The 12,984-nt window shown below is 38.1% G+C and overlaps 1 protein-coding gene across 1 annotated transcript in view; it reads left to right on the forward strand.

Moving 5' to 3' along the window:
• The first annotated feature begins 652 nt into the window (after window positions 1–652).
• LOC149169901 (uncharacterized) overlaps window positions 653–12,984 on the forward strand; it is a 40,102-nt gene continuing 27,770 nt past the window's right edge. The window contains exons 1-4 of the mRNA XM_089425374.1: window positions 653–1,912; window positions 2,026–3,375; window positions 3,514–5,168; window positions 5,931–5,954. Coding sequence (XP_089281500.1) covers window positions 653–1,912; window positions 2,026–3,375; window positions 3,514–5,168; window positions 5,931–5,954 — 4,289 coding nt within the window. The remainder of the gene's footprint in view (window positions 1,913–2,025; window positions 3,376–3,513; window positions 5,169–5,930; window positions 5,955–12,984) is intronic.

Genomic DNA, 12,984 nt, shown 5'->3' on the forward strand with positions numbered 1-12,984 from the left:
ATACTGCTAAAGGGTTACTGGACGAGAGTTTGGAGCTCGCAAGCGGCTTCGAAATTGGAGGCAGGGTTTCGGAGGAAGCAAACCCTCATGCAAGGCCAGGCTCGCTGAAAGACAAGAATACTGCCTCACCAGACAGTAAGTCCTTTTCCCCTTCAAAAATTTTCGTTTCGTCAGGTGGCCTTGAGGATATTATCAATTTTTCCCAAAATAAAGGGGTGTGGAGGTCTGTGGGGGGTGTTCAGTGTGCTGGGAAAGAATTGGGTGATAGGAACAGCCATCCGACTGTAAATAGACCCCTTTTTTCAAAGGAATCCTTGCAGAGTATTTCAAGGGCGGAGGGGGCTTTAGCGGGTTTCAGAAAGACATCGAATCCGGGGGTATTTGCTAACCCTCTTGATTCTGGAAAGGCGGAGGCAGGCGGTTTTTCGGCAGCAGGAGAAGCGGGGAGTCCGGTGGAAGGATTGATTGAAACCCCTTCCGGCAATGAGTTTCAGAGAGACGCGGAAGATGAAAGCGGCCATCAAAGGGATGCAGGAAATACGAACCCTGACTCAGGAGGCAGAGAATCAGAGCCGGAATCAGAAAAGGTAGGGGAAAAAAGGAAGAAGGCCAAACCGTTGAAAAAAAGCGGGTCACAAACTTGGTTCTAGGCATGGACGTCCAGGTTGAGGATGCTCTGGAAGTGGCAGAGTGTACCCTCGTGGGTAGAGCGAGAGGGAGGTATGTATCTGGTAAATTCTTAAAGCAGTGGGCAGAGAGTCAGTGGCTGGAGACCCCGGCAAATTCTTTCAGGACCGCCACGTTGGTAAAGGGTTGGTTCATGGTAAAATTCGACAGTAAGGAAGCAATGGAATGGGTCGAAGGGAGAAACTGGGCGTTCGGGAATCGGCCTGTCTTCTTTAAAAGATGGTCTCCTCTGTTCGATGCTTCAAAGGAGAAGGTAGACGAAATCCCCGTATGGGTTAGGGCTCCAAATTTACCTCCTTTCTTATGGGTGGATTCAGTCTTTATGTCTATTGGAAACCATTTGGGCACTTATCTGGATGCTGATAGATCCTTCCTTCATACTTTTGAAAGAGCGGTGGCGAGGATTCTTGTAAGGCTTAATCCGAAGGAAGGACTTGCAGAATCGGTCACGTTGCAGTATAAGGATTATGTTTACGAGCAGACCTTGGATTATGAACTCCTTCCCTTCAGATGCCACCGTTGTCATGAGTACGGGCATTTGGCAAGGGACTGCCCATTGGGAAAAAGAAGAAGGAAGACGAAGAGTAAAGAAGAGGAATGGGAGGGTTTTCTGGGGAAAACCGAGGAACCGGTGGAGGCGAACAGCACAGAAGCAGAACATCAGAAAGTAGAACATGATCCCCAGTCGGAAGAGGGCGTGCTGCGGGAGGAAGGGATTCCGGCTCGTGATGCAGATGACCAGTCCCTCAAGGAAAATACCTTGGATGTTCCGGCCGTCCCTCCTGAGGACGTTCCAACCGGTATGCAGTCTTCTCCACTCAATTTCTCTTTAAATTCCGAATCATTTATCGGTGGTATATCTTCGGATTTCCCTATGGCATCAAATTATGATGATACTCTGCAAAACATTGAATCCCTTTCAGAAGCTATTCCTTCTTTAAAACTGAACTGTGAGGATATCCCTAAGATGAGTCAGGATATGGGTAGTTCTTCTCCTGTCCGTCACTATAACCTCAGATCTCACAATAAGAGACCTGCATGCTCTCATGATGTCCTGGAAACGGTGGGTGGTCTTAGTACTGAGACGTCTAAGGGTCTCTTAAAGAAAGGTAGAGGGCGGAAATCTTATTTATCTAAAGCCCAAGTTAAGGCAAAATTTGATGTGGCTGATGGAAAACAAATGTCGATCCCTGGGGCGCTTAGAGCAGCTAAAACCCCTGAGACGGTTATCAAATGATCTGTCTTTCTTGGAATTGTAGGGGTTTAGCTAGTAAACCCAAAAAACTAGCTCTGAAAGATTTAATCTCTCGTCATAACCCGGATATAGTCTTCCTCCAGGAAACTCTGGGCAAAAGTGCTGAAGTCGAATCCACTCTTCGCTCTTTTTTTCCGGGTTGGGTATTCACAGCACTAGATGCTTCTGGTCACTCTGGCGGTCTTGCTATTGGTTTTAAGGAAGGAAGATTTAAGGTTTTAAATTTCTGGGGTCTGCCCCATGTTCTAGGTATGGAGATCCTTTCACCTGAGTTTGATCAGCCTTTTCTGTTTATCAATGTGTATGGACCCTGTCAGGGTAGGGTCACTTTTTGGAATGACTTTCTATCAAAAGAACTGTTAAAAAACAAAAATCTGATAATAGGGGGAGATTTAAATTTCTCTTTGGGGACCGCTGAAGCTTGGGGGCCCTCTGCGAGGGAAGACCCTTTGTCAGATTTTTTCTCAAAAGCTCTTCAGACTCATAATCTGATTGATGTAAATATCATAAAGGCTAAACCGACTTGGAGAAACAGAAGAACGGGAGAGGAGAGAATTGCAAAGAGATTGGATCGCTTTCTCATCAATGAATCGTTGGCTTCATATATTCCTCTGTTCAGACAATGGGTGGGTGAAGGGGGAAATTCGGACCATTTTCCCATATTCCTTGAATTCTCAAAGCCCCCTCCAAAGCCGGCTTCACCATTCAAATTCAATGCCACTTGGCTTCAGGAGGAGTCTTTTCATCAGCTTTTCAGGAATACCTGGAGGCATCCGGGCCCTAATCCTCCGGAAAACAAAGGAGCTCACTTTATGGAGAATTTAAAAAGGCTTAAGAGAGCAACCATTGAATGGGCCTCAGCCAGAAGGCGAAAACAAAATGAGGAGCTGGTCAAAATTGACGAGGCCCTAAGTGTGTTAGAAGATCCTGAAGCTGATGCTTATGTATCCCAGGAGTCGAAAGAAAGAATCCTGGCTTTAGAAAAAAGTAGAGCAAAGATTCTGCTGGACAGAGAAGAGGAGTGGAGGTTGAAAAGTAGGGCTATTTGGTTGAAAGCGGGGGATGAAAATACAAAATTTTTCCATAATTATGCAAAGGGCCGGAAAAATGCAAATACTATATGGAAGTTGAAGGACCCTGAAGGAAGGGAGTTTTCTTCTTTTGAGGCTGTATCTACCTTGGGAAAGAACCACTTTCAATCCCTTTTTGCTGACCCTGGGGGGATCTCATTAGCTGAAATTATCAGAACAGCCCAAGCTTTCCCTCGGTTCGTGGAGGGGGAGGAAGCCGAAAATCTCTTTAGGGAAGTGAATAAGGAGGAAGTAGAATGTATTATAAAATCAATGCCAAAAGACAAAAGCCCGGGACCGGATGGCTGGACCATAGAGCTGTTTTCTCACTTTTTTGAATTTATTGGTGAAGAGCTTACAGAAGTTGTGGAGGAGTCAAGGAAGAAAGGAGAAATCTATGGCCCTTTTAATTCAACTTTCATTGCCCTCATCCCGAAAAAAGAGGACCCGGAATCTTTTGAAGATTTCAGACCTATTTCTCTTTGCAATACCATATACAAGATTATAGCAAAAATCATTGCGGTTCGCCTGAAACCTATTCTATCTGTATGTATTTCCAGCGAACAATTTGGTTTCCTGGACGGTCGGCAAATTCATGAAGCTATAGGGGTGGCCCAGGAAACCATCCACAGTATCAGACAAGCAAAAAAGAAAGGGGCGGTGCTAAAAATTGATCTTTCCAAAGCCTATGACAGGATCAGCTGGTCGTATCTCAGACTATTATTGACTCACCTTGGTTTTAAGGTGGAGTTTATAAATTGGATCATGGGGTGCATTTCAAATGTAAGTTTTGCTGTTTTGATAAATGGGGCTGCCTCCCAATTTTTCAAAAGCCAACGAGGTTTGAGACAAGGATGCCCTCTTTCTCCTTTACTCTTCCTCCTGGCTGCTGAAGGACTCAGTAGATTGATTTCAAAAGCCAAGAGATCAGGTTTGATCACAGGTTTGGAAGTTGCTGTAAATCTTTTCATAACTCATCTCCTATTTGTTGATGATATATTGCTATTCACAAATGGGAATATAAATGAAATAAAAGAGCTTAAAGACATTCTTGATCTGTTTCTGAAAGCTACAGGGCTTCAAATCAATCCCAGGAAGTCTCATTTAATCATGGAAGGCTTCAACAGGCAAGAGGAGACTTTGATCACATCCTACTTGCCTTTTGAAATCTGCAATATGGAACGGCCTTTCAAGTATCTTGGGTTTTGGCTAAAACCGTCTTCATACCGAAAGCAGGATTGGAATTGGTTGGTGGCAAAAATTGAACAAAGGATATCCCATTGGAGCTTCAAGTGGTTATCAAGGGCTGGAAGACTGACTCTGGTAAATTCTGTTCTTCAGGCCATTCCGGTTTTTTGGGCTGCTCTGACTTGGATTCCCAAAGGGATCCTTCATAAAATCAAGCAGATATGTAGCAGATTTCTGTGGTCTGGATCTAAGGAGGACTCAGTGCTTCCCTGGGTAGCTTGGGATAAGATTGCTAGACCAAAGGAGTGGGGAGGTTGGGGAGTTAAGCATCTCGTTGATTTCAGTCAATCTTTGGCAGCAAAATCAGGATGGCGAATTATAAATGCGGAGAATCTTTGGACTAGAGTTGTCAAAAGAAAATATATTGATCCAGTTCCGCTTGAAGACTGGATTAGGAGTCCAAACAAAAAAGGTAGAAACTGCTCTGTTATTTGGAAGGCCACTACAGAGGCTTTTAAAATAATTGAACAAGGTTTAGCATGGCAGGTGGGGAATGGAGAAAATTTGCGGATTGGCAAGGATCCATGGGTAGGGTGCAACGACCTTTTTGCCTTATCTCCTGGTCTTCTCGCTCATCTAGACGCAAAAGGAATCAAAAGTTTAAATCAGATAGCAAACATGGAGCTATCTTCCATCTGGGGACAGGCATGGAAATCAGAAGAGGACCTGGGCATTGATCCCACTTGGAGAATCGAGTGGCGGGCTTTCATTCAGGAACTCAAACGATCAAATGTCAGATTAAAGGACAAACCAGACTCCCTGGTTTGGGCTCATGCTGAGTCAGGTCACTACTCCCCAAAGGCTGGTTATAATTTCCTGATGAAGAGAAAGGGTTGGGATCCTCCTACTTGGTGGGCAAAGCTTTTGTTTAAACTGAAGTGCCCCAAAAAAGCCATAATATTTCTCTGGTGTGCCTTAAAAAACAAGATTCCTTATTGGGAAATTCTTCAAGCTCGCTTCAAGCAGGGACCGAGTAGATGCCCATTATGATTTGCAGACTCTGAATCCATCCCTCACTTATTTTTGGTCTGCTCCTTTACAAGACAAGTCTGGGATGAAACAAAAAAGCTATTGAACATTAACGTAAGATGGGAAGGGGAAGATCTCTCTTCTGCTTGGGAATACTGGTGGACCCACTATCCTGAGAAGAACCTGAGGAACCTCCCTCCTATACTTTGTTGGGGCATTTGGATTGCCCGGAACCGAAGCATCTTTAAAGATAAAGCCACTCCAGCGGAAGTAATTGCAATACAAAGTTCAGCCATTCTTGCCAGCATTCCTGAGCCGGAAGGTCCCTCAACCTTGAACCAGCGGAAGGAAATCCTTATCAGAGAAGGCATCCCCTGGGCTTTCTTTGACGGGGCAGCTCAAAACAACTCTACTGGAGCTGGAATTATTATTCATCTAAGCCCCTTACACTCGCTAAAAGCCTCAGTGGGTCTTGGGATGGGCACAAACAATTTTGCAGAATTATCAGCCTTAAAACTTCTCCTTTGCTGGCTCATTCATAGAAATATCCTCACAGTTCAGATTTTTGGAGACTCTTTAAATGTTGTAAACTGGGTCAATGGGAAATATAGATGCCAGAATTATATGTTGATGCCACTATGAGAAGAAATTCAAAATCTAAAGTTTTATTTTAATGTTTTCTCCATTGAACATATTTACAGGGACAAAAATGAAGAGGCAGACAGGTATTCTAAAGCAGGTTTACAACAGGTTTTGGGTTCGTGGAGGATAACAGAGCAGTTTCAGGACCAGATCCGTGTGTCGGATCTCCCCCCTTACTCATAATATTTTTTTTTGAATATGTATGTAAATGCTCCAGGTACAAATGGACTTTTATTTGGTACTGGCAGCACATGAAAGCTTGTGTCCTTTCCTTTTTCTGTTCATCTCTTTTCAATATGAAGAAGCACGAGAGACATACTTGTTATTATGCATACTCAAAGGGTTGTTTTCCTTTAAAAAAGGAGACCCAGATACACTGAGACAGATTTGCTTATATTTTTTGGTATGGCTGTTCAGGCCGAGTTCAGGAGAACTTTTAGTTTTTGGTAAAGACATGTTTGATGGCATCACAGAGGAGGATTGTTATCTCTCTGCCTCAAGCAGAATTCTGCTGAATGTTCACTCATCTGATTGTAACTTTTTTATTTTACTAATAGAAAAGTTCGGCTTTTTTCTTCGGAAAAAAAGTCATGTACATTACAATGGGAAAATGTGCTAAAATAGAATTTCACATGTCAGACAATTATGGGATAGTTGTGAAAATGACAAGGAGGGTATGGCTTAAAGGTGGTTGTCTGCCCATATTTCCTCTTCCTATAGATAAATGACCTCAATTAAGGAAAAGAGTTGTCCAAGATGATAAGAAGGGACAAAACATAAAGAAATTTTATTAGTTTTGGAGTTGTTGAAGGAGGCCCAAAGAGTGAGTTGTTGAGCTATAAATTCCTCATAAAAAAGACACTGCTGGAGAAATAGGGAGGAATCTACCAAGAGTAATCTTGTATTGGACCTTGTGTGGTCAATTAAATTCTTGAGCTAGTTGGCTAGTGGAATTCTAGACTAAACCCTTTGTGGTCATTGAAATCCTAAGTTTGACCTAGTGTGGAAAAAGAGCCCTAGGTGGATTTGGTATGGTCTTTGTGAGAGAACTATTCTGGATGAGAAATTGGCTCACTTTGGTTGTGGAAACCAGTTCCCATTAGTTTGATGCAACATTTTTTTCCTACTATAGTTCTCATAGCACAAAAAGTTTACTAATCATATAAGAAATGTGTTAAAAATAAATTTCTATATGATTGTGTAAGAATTTTATGTACATGTTGACAATAAAGGAGCCTAGTGATCATAAAGGAATTACTGGAAGTGTAAATTCCTTTACTGTATTGCAAATCCTTCGAATGTCTTTAGCAATGGATAAGATAGTATGCACTTGTTGTAGGGATTAATCATTTTGATGATTAGAGAGCTTGGTGCTCTTTGAGTACTTGTACAAGTAGTATGATTAAAATATCATTTGACATTCTATTAATAATTAATGATTAGAAATACTATGATTATTGTGATTATATTGAATTTGGTCATACATTATAGGGTGTTTTCCATGGAGGTTATGAAACCACCCTAAGTTCTTGTTGTTAGGTTGTCAAACCACTCTTAGAGTGCTTGCTACAACAGATAAATCACATGTAATTAAAATTACTATGTAAAGTGACCATGATTTCTAGGAGTAATTCATAAGTAATAATAAGTTAGTATAAAAAATATGTTCTATTTCTATGGAAATTGATTAATGGCTAAGTGATTGAAAATGAAAATTGAATATTTTTGTAGTTGTAAATGCTTTTGATTATTGATAAAATGTAATTTTTATTCCTTATTGATATTTATTGAACATAAAATCCTTCATTTTGAAGGGGAAGGATTCCCTTTTGGTTGTTTAAATTGCCATATCATGAATACAATTTAATGATAAGCGTGGAGGATGGTATTGTATTTAGGGGGGGCGTATGTAATATCCCTACTATAAAGTTTCATATAAACTCATTATGAATATATTATTAATTTAGTAATAAATACATGGACATGCCAAGAATAGTTGAAAACAGTTTTCCACCAAGAAATGTTGCAAATGAGTTTCTCTCTCATCTTCATAGAGTTGAGATGTGGGGAGAGGAGAAACTCTCAGAATTTGGACGGCAAACCTATTATGCATATCTAAATATACCAAAAATTCAACGAAATGATGGAGATTTAGATGTGTGTGACTTAGAAGATGAAAATTTAGATGTTTGTTGCATGTATATCGCATGGAGTTGTCATTTAATTTGCATGGTATATAAACGAGTTGAGCCACATCAGATAGCTAGGTCATGGAAACATGAGTACCATCTATCTAGCAATGCATGTGACTAGTGGGAATCTTGTGGCCATGAAGGTAATGATAAAGGAGCTTATGCAGAAGAAGAGTAGCCCCAAGACAACATGGATGGAAGAGGAGATTTCACAAAGGTTGGATTATCCCTTCTTGACCAAGATTTTCATAAATTTTGAGTCATAAATCTACTCTTTCCTTCTCATGAGTTACTACTCTAGAGGGGACCTCAATATGCTCATCAAAAGACAGAAGAACATGAGTTTCTTTGAGTCTGTTGCTAGACTAGGTACAAGACATCTGTGGTAAGGAGGTGTATGTTTGACGAAGGTTGGTGTATTCCAAAATGAGCTAAGGATGGACAAAAGGTTAGTCAATAATGTCAAATTTTTTAGGTATGTGCTACGTATGTCAAACTCTTCAATAATTCTTGGGTGCAGAAAAGATAAATTCATCGTGACTTTTTCTTGGAAAATTTGCATTGTTTATTAACATAAAAGATAAGTAATAATGTTATTCTCTTGAAAAGAGAACACACGTAAACCCTGCATATATGTAACATACCTCCCGAGCCTACCCTGATATTTAGCTGCTAGGCTCACAACTTTAAATTAATTTTCATCAATAAGCTAAAATTTTATCATTTTCAACTCTATATTCAGTCCATCATTATATAAACATTGATGTTTATACAACTGTATTCATATTTTATGAAGTTCATCACACCAAAAGTGGGTCCACGATGTGTACTTGTATGTCAGGTTGACTATTAAGAATAATTTATATTTGAAGAAGGGGTTTAATCCTATCATGCAAACATTTGAATACTTGATAACCACACGCAAGTTTAAATGAACATTTATCAAATTCTAGGTTATGAATCATGTTCATCATCATACATGCATAGTAAAAATGTTTGGGGAACCATCTGTTATGTAATATGCCAATATAGTCATTGGATACACTTACTATGGCACGCATCGTATAGATAATCATGAATCAATAATTATACACATAGAATCATTATCCAATAACTGTTCTGCATGCCTTAATGTCTCATGCATAAACATCCAAGTTAAGCCAGAGAAATCACCTAAGTTTTCAAAATCATGACAACATGTAAGTTATTAACTCACATTTTATCCTCCTTTACTGAACTTTAATTGGACCTCATTAATGTACAATAATTTTCATATGCATCAATTATAAATAATGTACTAAAAAACATTAACATAAAAGAAGTCTACTGATGTATAATGGTCACGTACATCAATACTAACAGCTAACTATCACAGTTTCATCACAAACTCTACACTTGGATTCAGTAAAAGTTGCAATCATTCTCATAAATACATGTGTCACAACTCCTATACTTCTGAGATGAATTAGTAAACCATTTCAAGAGTAAGAAATAAATATAGAGGCAAGAAACCCACATACAGTACATTCCATGCCTGTGAATCATACTAAAACATCACTTGGAGAGCAGAGCACCACCACCCAACAATAAATCACCTCTGATTCCCCCCAAGCCAAGGTTCTTGTCCTGGATCAACTGCCTCCAATTATCTATGCAATGGGTATTTAATACCCTCTTTCATGATATATTTTTCATTAGCGGCCTCCCACTTTTATGGATTTTTATCCATTTGCCTAGATCTTTTTAAGAAAATCTCGCCTTTATCTCCCGTGAGTATTTTCCTCATAAAATCTTTCCTTTATTATGTTTTTCTCGATGGATATTTATCTCCAACCCATCCAATATTATCTAGAATCACATCTAGAAGCTTATCATGAAAGATTTATCCTATCCCATCCCTTAATGGGATTTGGCAAGAATCTCATCTCTTGGTGTCTCACTTTTCCAAGTGATCAATTTATTAATTATTTGATAATGTATTTGGTTTTCATTTTAAACATCACACCTAGCTTTCCTCAACTTAGGTTTGCAATAATTTAACGCATAAGGGAGGGGTGTTACATACCCCCCCTTAAATTTTACATTGTCCTCTGTGTATTACTGCATCCTCGTTCACAGGTAGTTGTTTGTAAGTCTACAACTTCTATGGCCTTTCGATCTAATGAAAATCTATCGATATACTTATCTGTTTATAAGGAGTTCTCCTAGCACATCTCCTTCCATAACTACTTTTAACATTTTTTTCAAACAATTTGTAAGAAATTTTAGATGCAAAAATTCAACTAGGTTTACCATAATCAATATCATAATTTGATACATAATACTACTAAAGTAGATATGGCTTATATTTCCCGTTATTCATTTTATTTGAAGAATGCATGATCTTGCCCTACATTCTCACAAGCCTTTGTGTTCTTGCTGAACCTTTCTTCCTATAGCTCCTCTACATATAGCAAGTCAGTTAGCATATTTTCCACATCAATACGCATAAAAAATTATAACAGCTTCGCTCACATATAATGATAATAACCATATATACTCATCATAATCATATGTATGTCAAACTGAAAATAAAAAATTTTCACTTATCCTTGAACCACTTTTTAATTTCTTTCTTTTGTGCAACCTCCAGGTCATTTTCCCTACCAGACACGCACACAGTGTCGTCATGCATACCTACACACAAAGTGTATTACACCCATATCTATACATATCATGTTTTAATCATTCCATACAAATATCCATATTAGTACCATATGTATTTCTTATATATAGTAAAATCGATACTATTTCATATTCTACCAATGTCCATCACATCACATGCATGAAATACACTTATCCATATGTTTTTAGTCATGTTAGAAGTATGCCAAACATTCCTTTATCTATTTATGGTAAGTAGAAAAAAGTGTGTTCAGTTTCTTCCTAAGGACTTTCATGGACCTATTCCATTTCTATAATAGTCATCATTCACACTATAATAGTATCGTAACAATCATCATGCCCATCAGAACAAATTTTGTTAATTCCATACTATAATATTCATTCTTCCAAAACTTTGTTCGTTATGATAAGTTTCATGCAGTCTAAACATTATGGTTAAATAGTGTGCACATGCATACAACTCCCATGTAGGAGATATAGGTGAAAGTTATAATATTCACAACTTCACACCCTTCAACTTTGTATTCAAGGGTGTGACCCCATGGTACGTTAACATCTGTGTTTAACAATAAATCACTCTTAAGACTAAGAGATCAGTTATCTTACTTGATGTAGGTGTTATTTTAATGCTAAAATTTTGTGTTTAGATAATTATGAGTGGTAATTATATAAAACCTTTTTTCTTTACCCAATTTCTACTTACTAATTTAGAGGCATTTCCCAAAGAAGCATCAAGACTTGCTTCTAGTTTTCCATTATGTATGTACAATGGATGTGATTTTGAGGTCAGTCCATTGACCTCCTTATTATATCATTAAGTATGTATACAATAGGTTGTATCATTTTTTCACACCTGCCCGAAAATCTCATTTCTGAGTTAGGTTAGATTAACATGCTCTTTATGACTCTTGCTATACTCAACCAAAATCCCATAGATTCCAACCTATGCATGTTAAATTAACTATGCATAATTTTATGATAAGGTTTTATTTCCTTCATTAAGGTGATCATTTTCTTATTAAAATGATTCATTTATTGGAAACCCATATCCAAGGCTAATTACATCATGACTTGCATGTGCACTAATTAATACAGTCATATTAAATTTGAAAGATAGTTTTTAAGGTATTTAGTCCTTTACATCTCCCATCCCTTATTATGATATTTTTAGTGTAACTTCATTTCCTTAAGTTATGTTCTCATAATTTGATTTCATATATGGATAGGATAAGATGAATTATCGCTATATTGCGTTGACGAGTTGATATTTTATTTAGACTTTGCCCATTTATTGTATTGACCCTATCATCAAATCTATCAGCTAATTTCTTAATAAACTAATTAGATTTGATCTTGTTCCATTATGGTTTTCGAGGAAGCCCCTCTCCCATACAATACAACTATCCAACAACTTGTATGTTACCATTAGAGTAATGCTTTGCTCATATATTCATTTAATTATTGTTAAGATTTCATAGTTTAATCTTTTACTTCTTATCCAAAACCAATTTCACCCCAAATTATAGTGTAACTTCTTCTTTGATTTTATCATTGTTTAAGCTATGTGAATTTATGATTCCTTCACATATTAAGGCCCAATTTTTATGGAAGAAATGATAGTTCATTTATCTGTTACTCTTGTTTCACTTCTTAACTAAGTTTTCAGATTAATCAGAAAGGAAAACCAAACCTTGTCCCTATCCATATTTATTCACCCTTTTCATCTCCTTACTAACTTCCTTCTACCAAAAAACAACTATGATAGAAATTTTTGAAAACTAGCATGAGCATATATGTTTATCCCACCACTCAGGAAAAGTTTCTTCGATCTAGATCTGTAGACACTTACCAAGCTTCATGACTTATCTTTTCATAAAGCGTTAGTTGACTTAGCTTCATGGCTTATTCCACAAACGCTATTGCAACTAAGCCCATGACATCGATGTACACATTGATTCCATTATCACAAACATTCATGATTGCAAAATAGAAAATCCTATTTCATAAATTATGCACCACAAGTAATAAAGTCTCATCTTGTGAACGGAGGATTATAAACTAAGGGAGGTGTGTGGGGTTAATGATGGTTTACATGCCCCAAAAACAATACACACGTTGATGTTGGAATAACACTGTTTTTTCTAGAGCTTTCTACTCATTTGAAGGCAGCTATGGGCTACTTTAATTACATATTTTTGATGCGATTTGAATGGAAGACACCTTACTGTAATTATTATGGTGCTACCTGTCCCCTTCA

Source organism: Pinus tabuliformis, chromosome 4_2 (genome assembly GCF_031772625.1).
Source record: "Pinus tabuliformis cultivar Carrire ecotype Pingquan chromosome 4_2, CPIR1, whole genome shotgun sequence".
Classification (NCBI taxonomy): Eukaryota; Viridiplantae; Streptophyta; class Pinopsida; order Pinales; family Pinaceae; genus Pinus; species Pinus tabuliformis.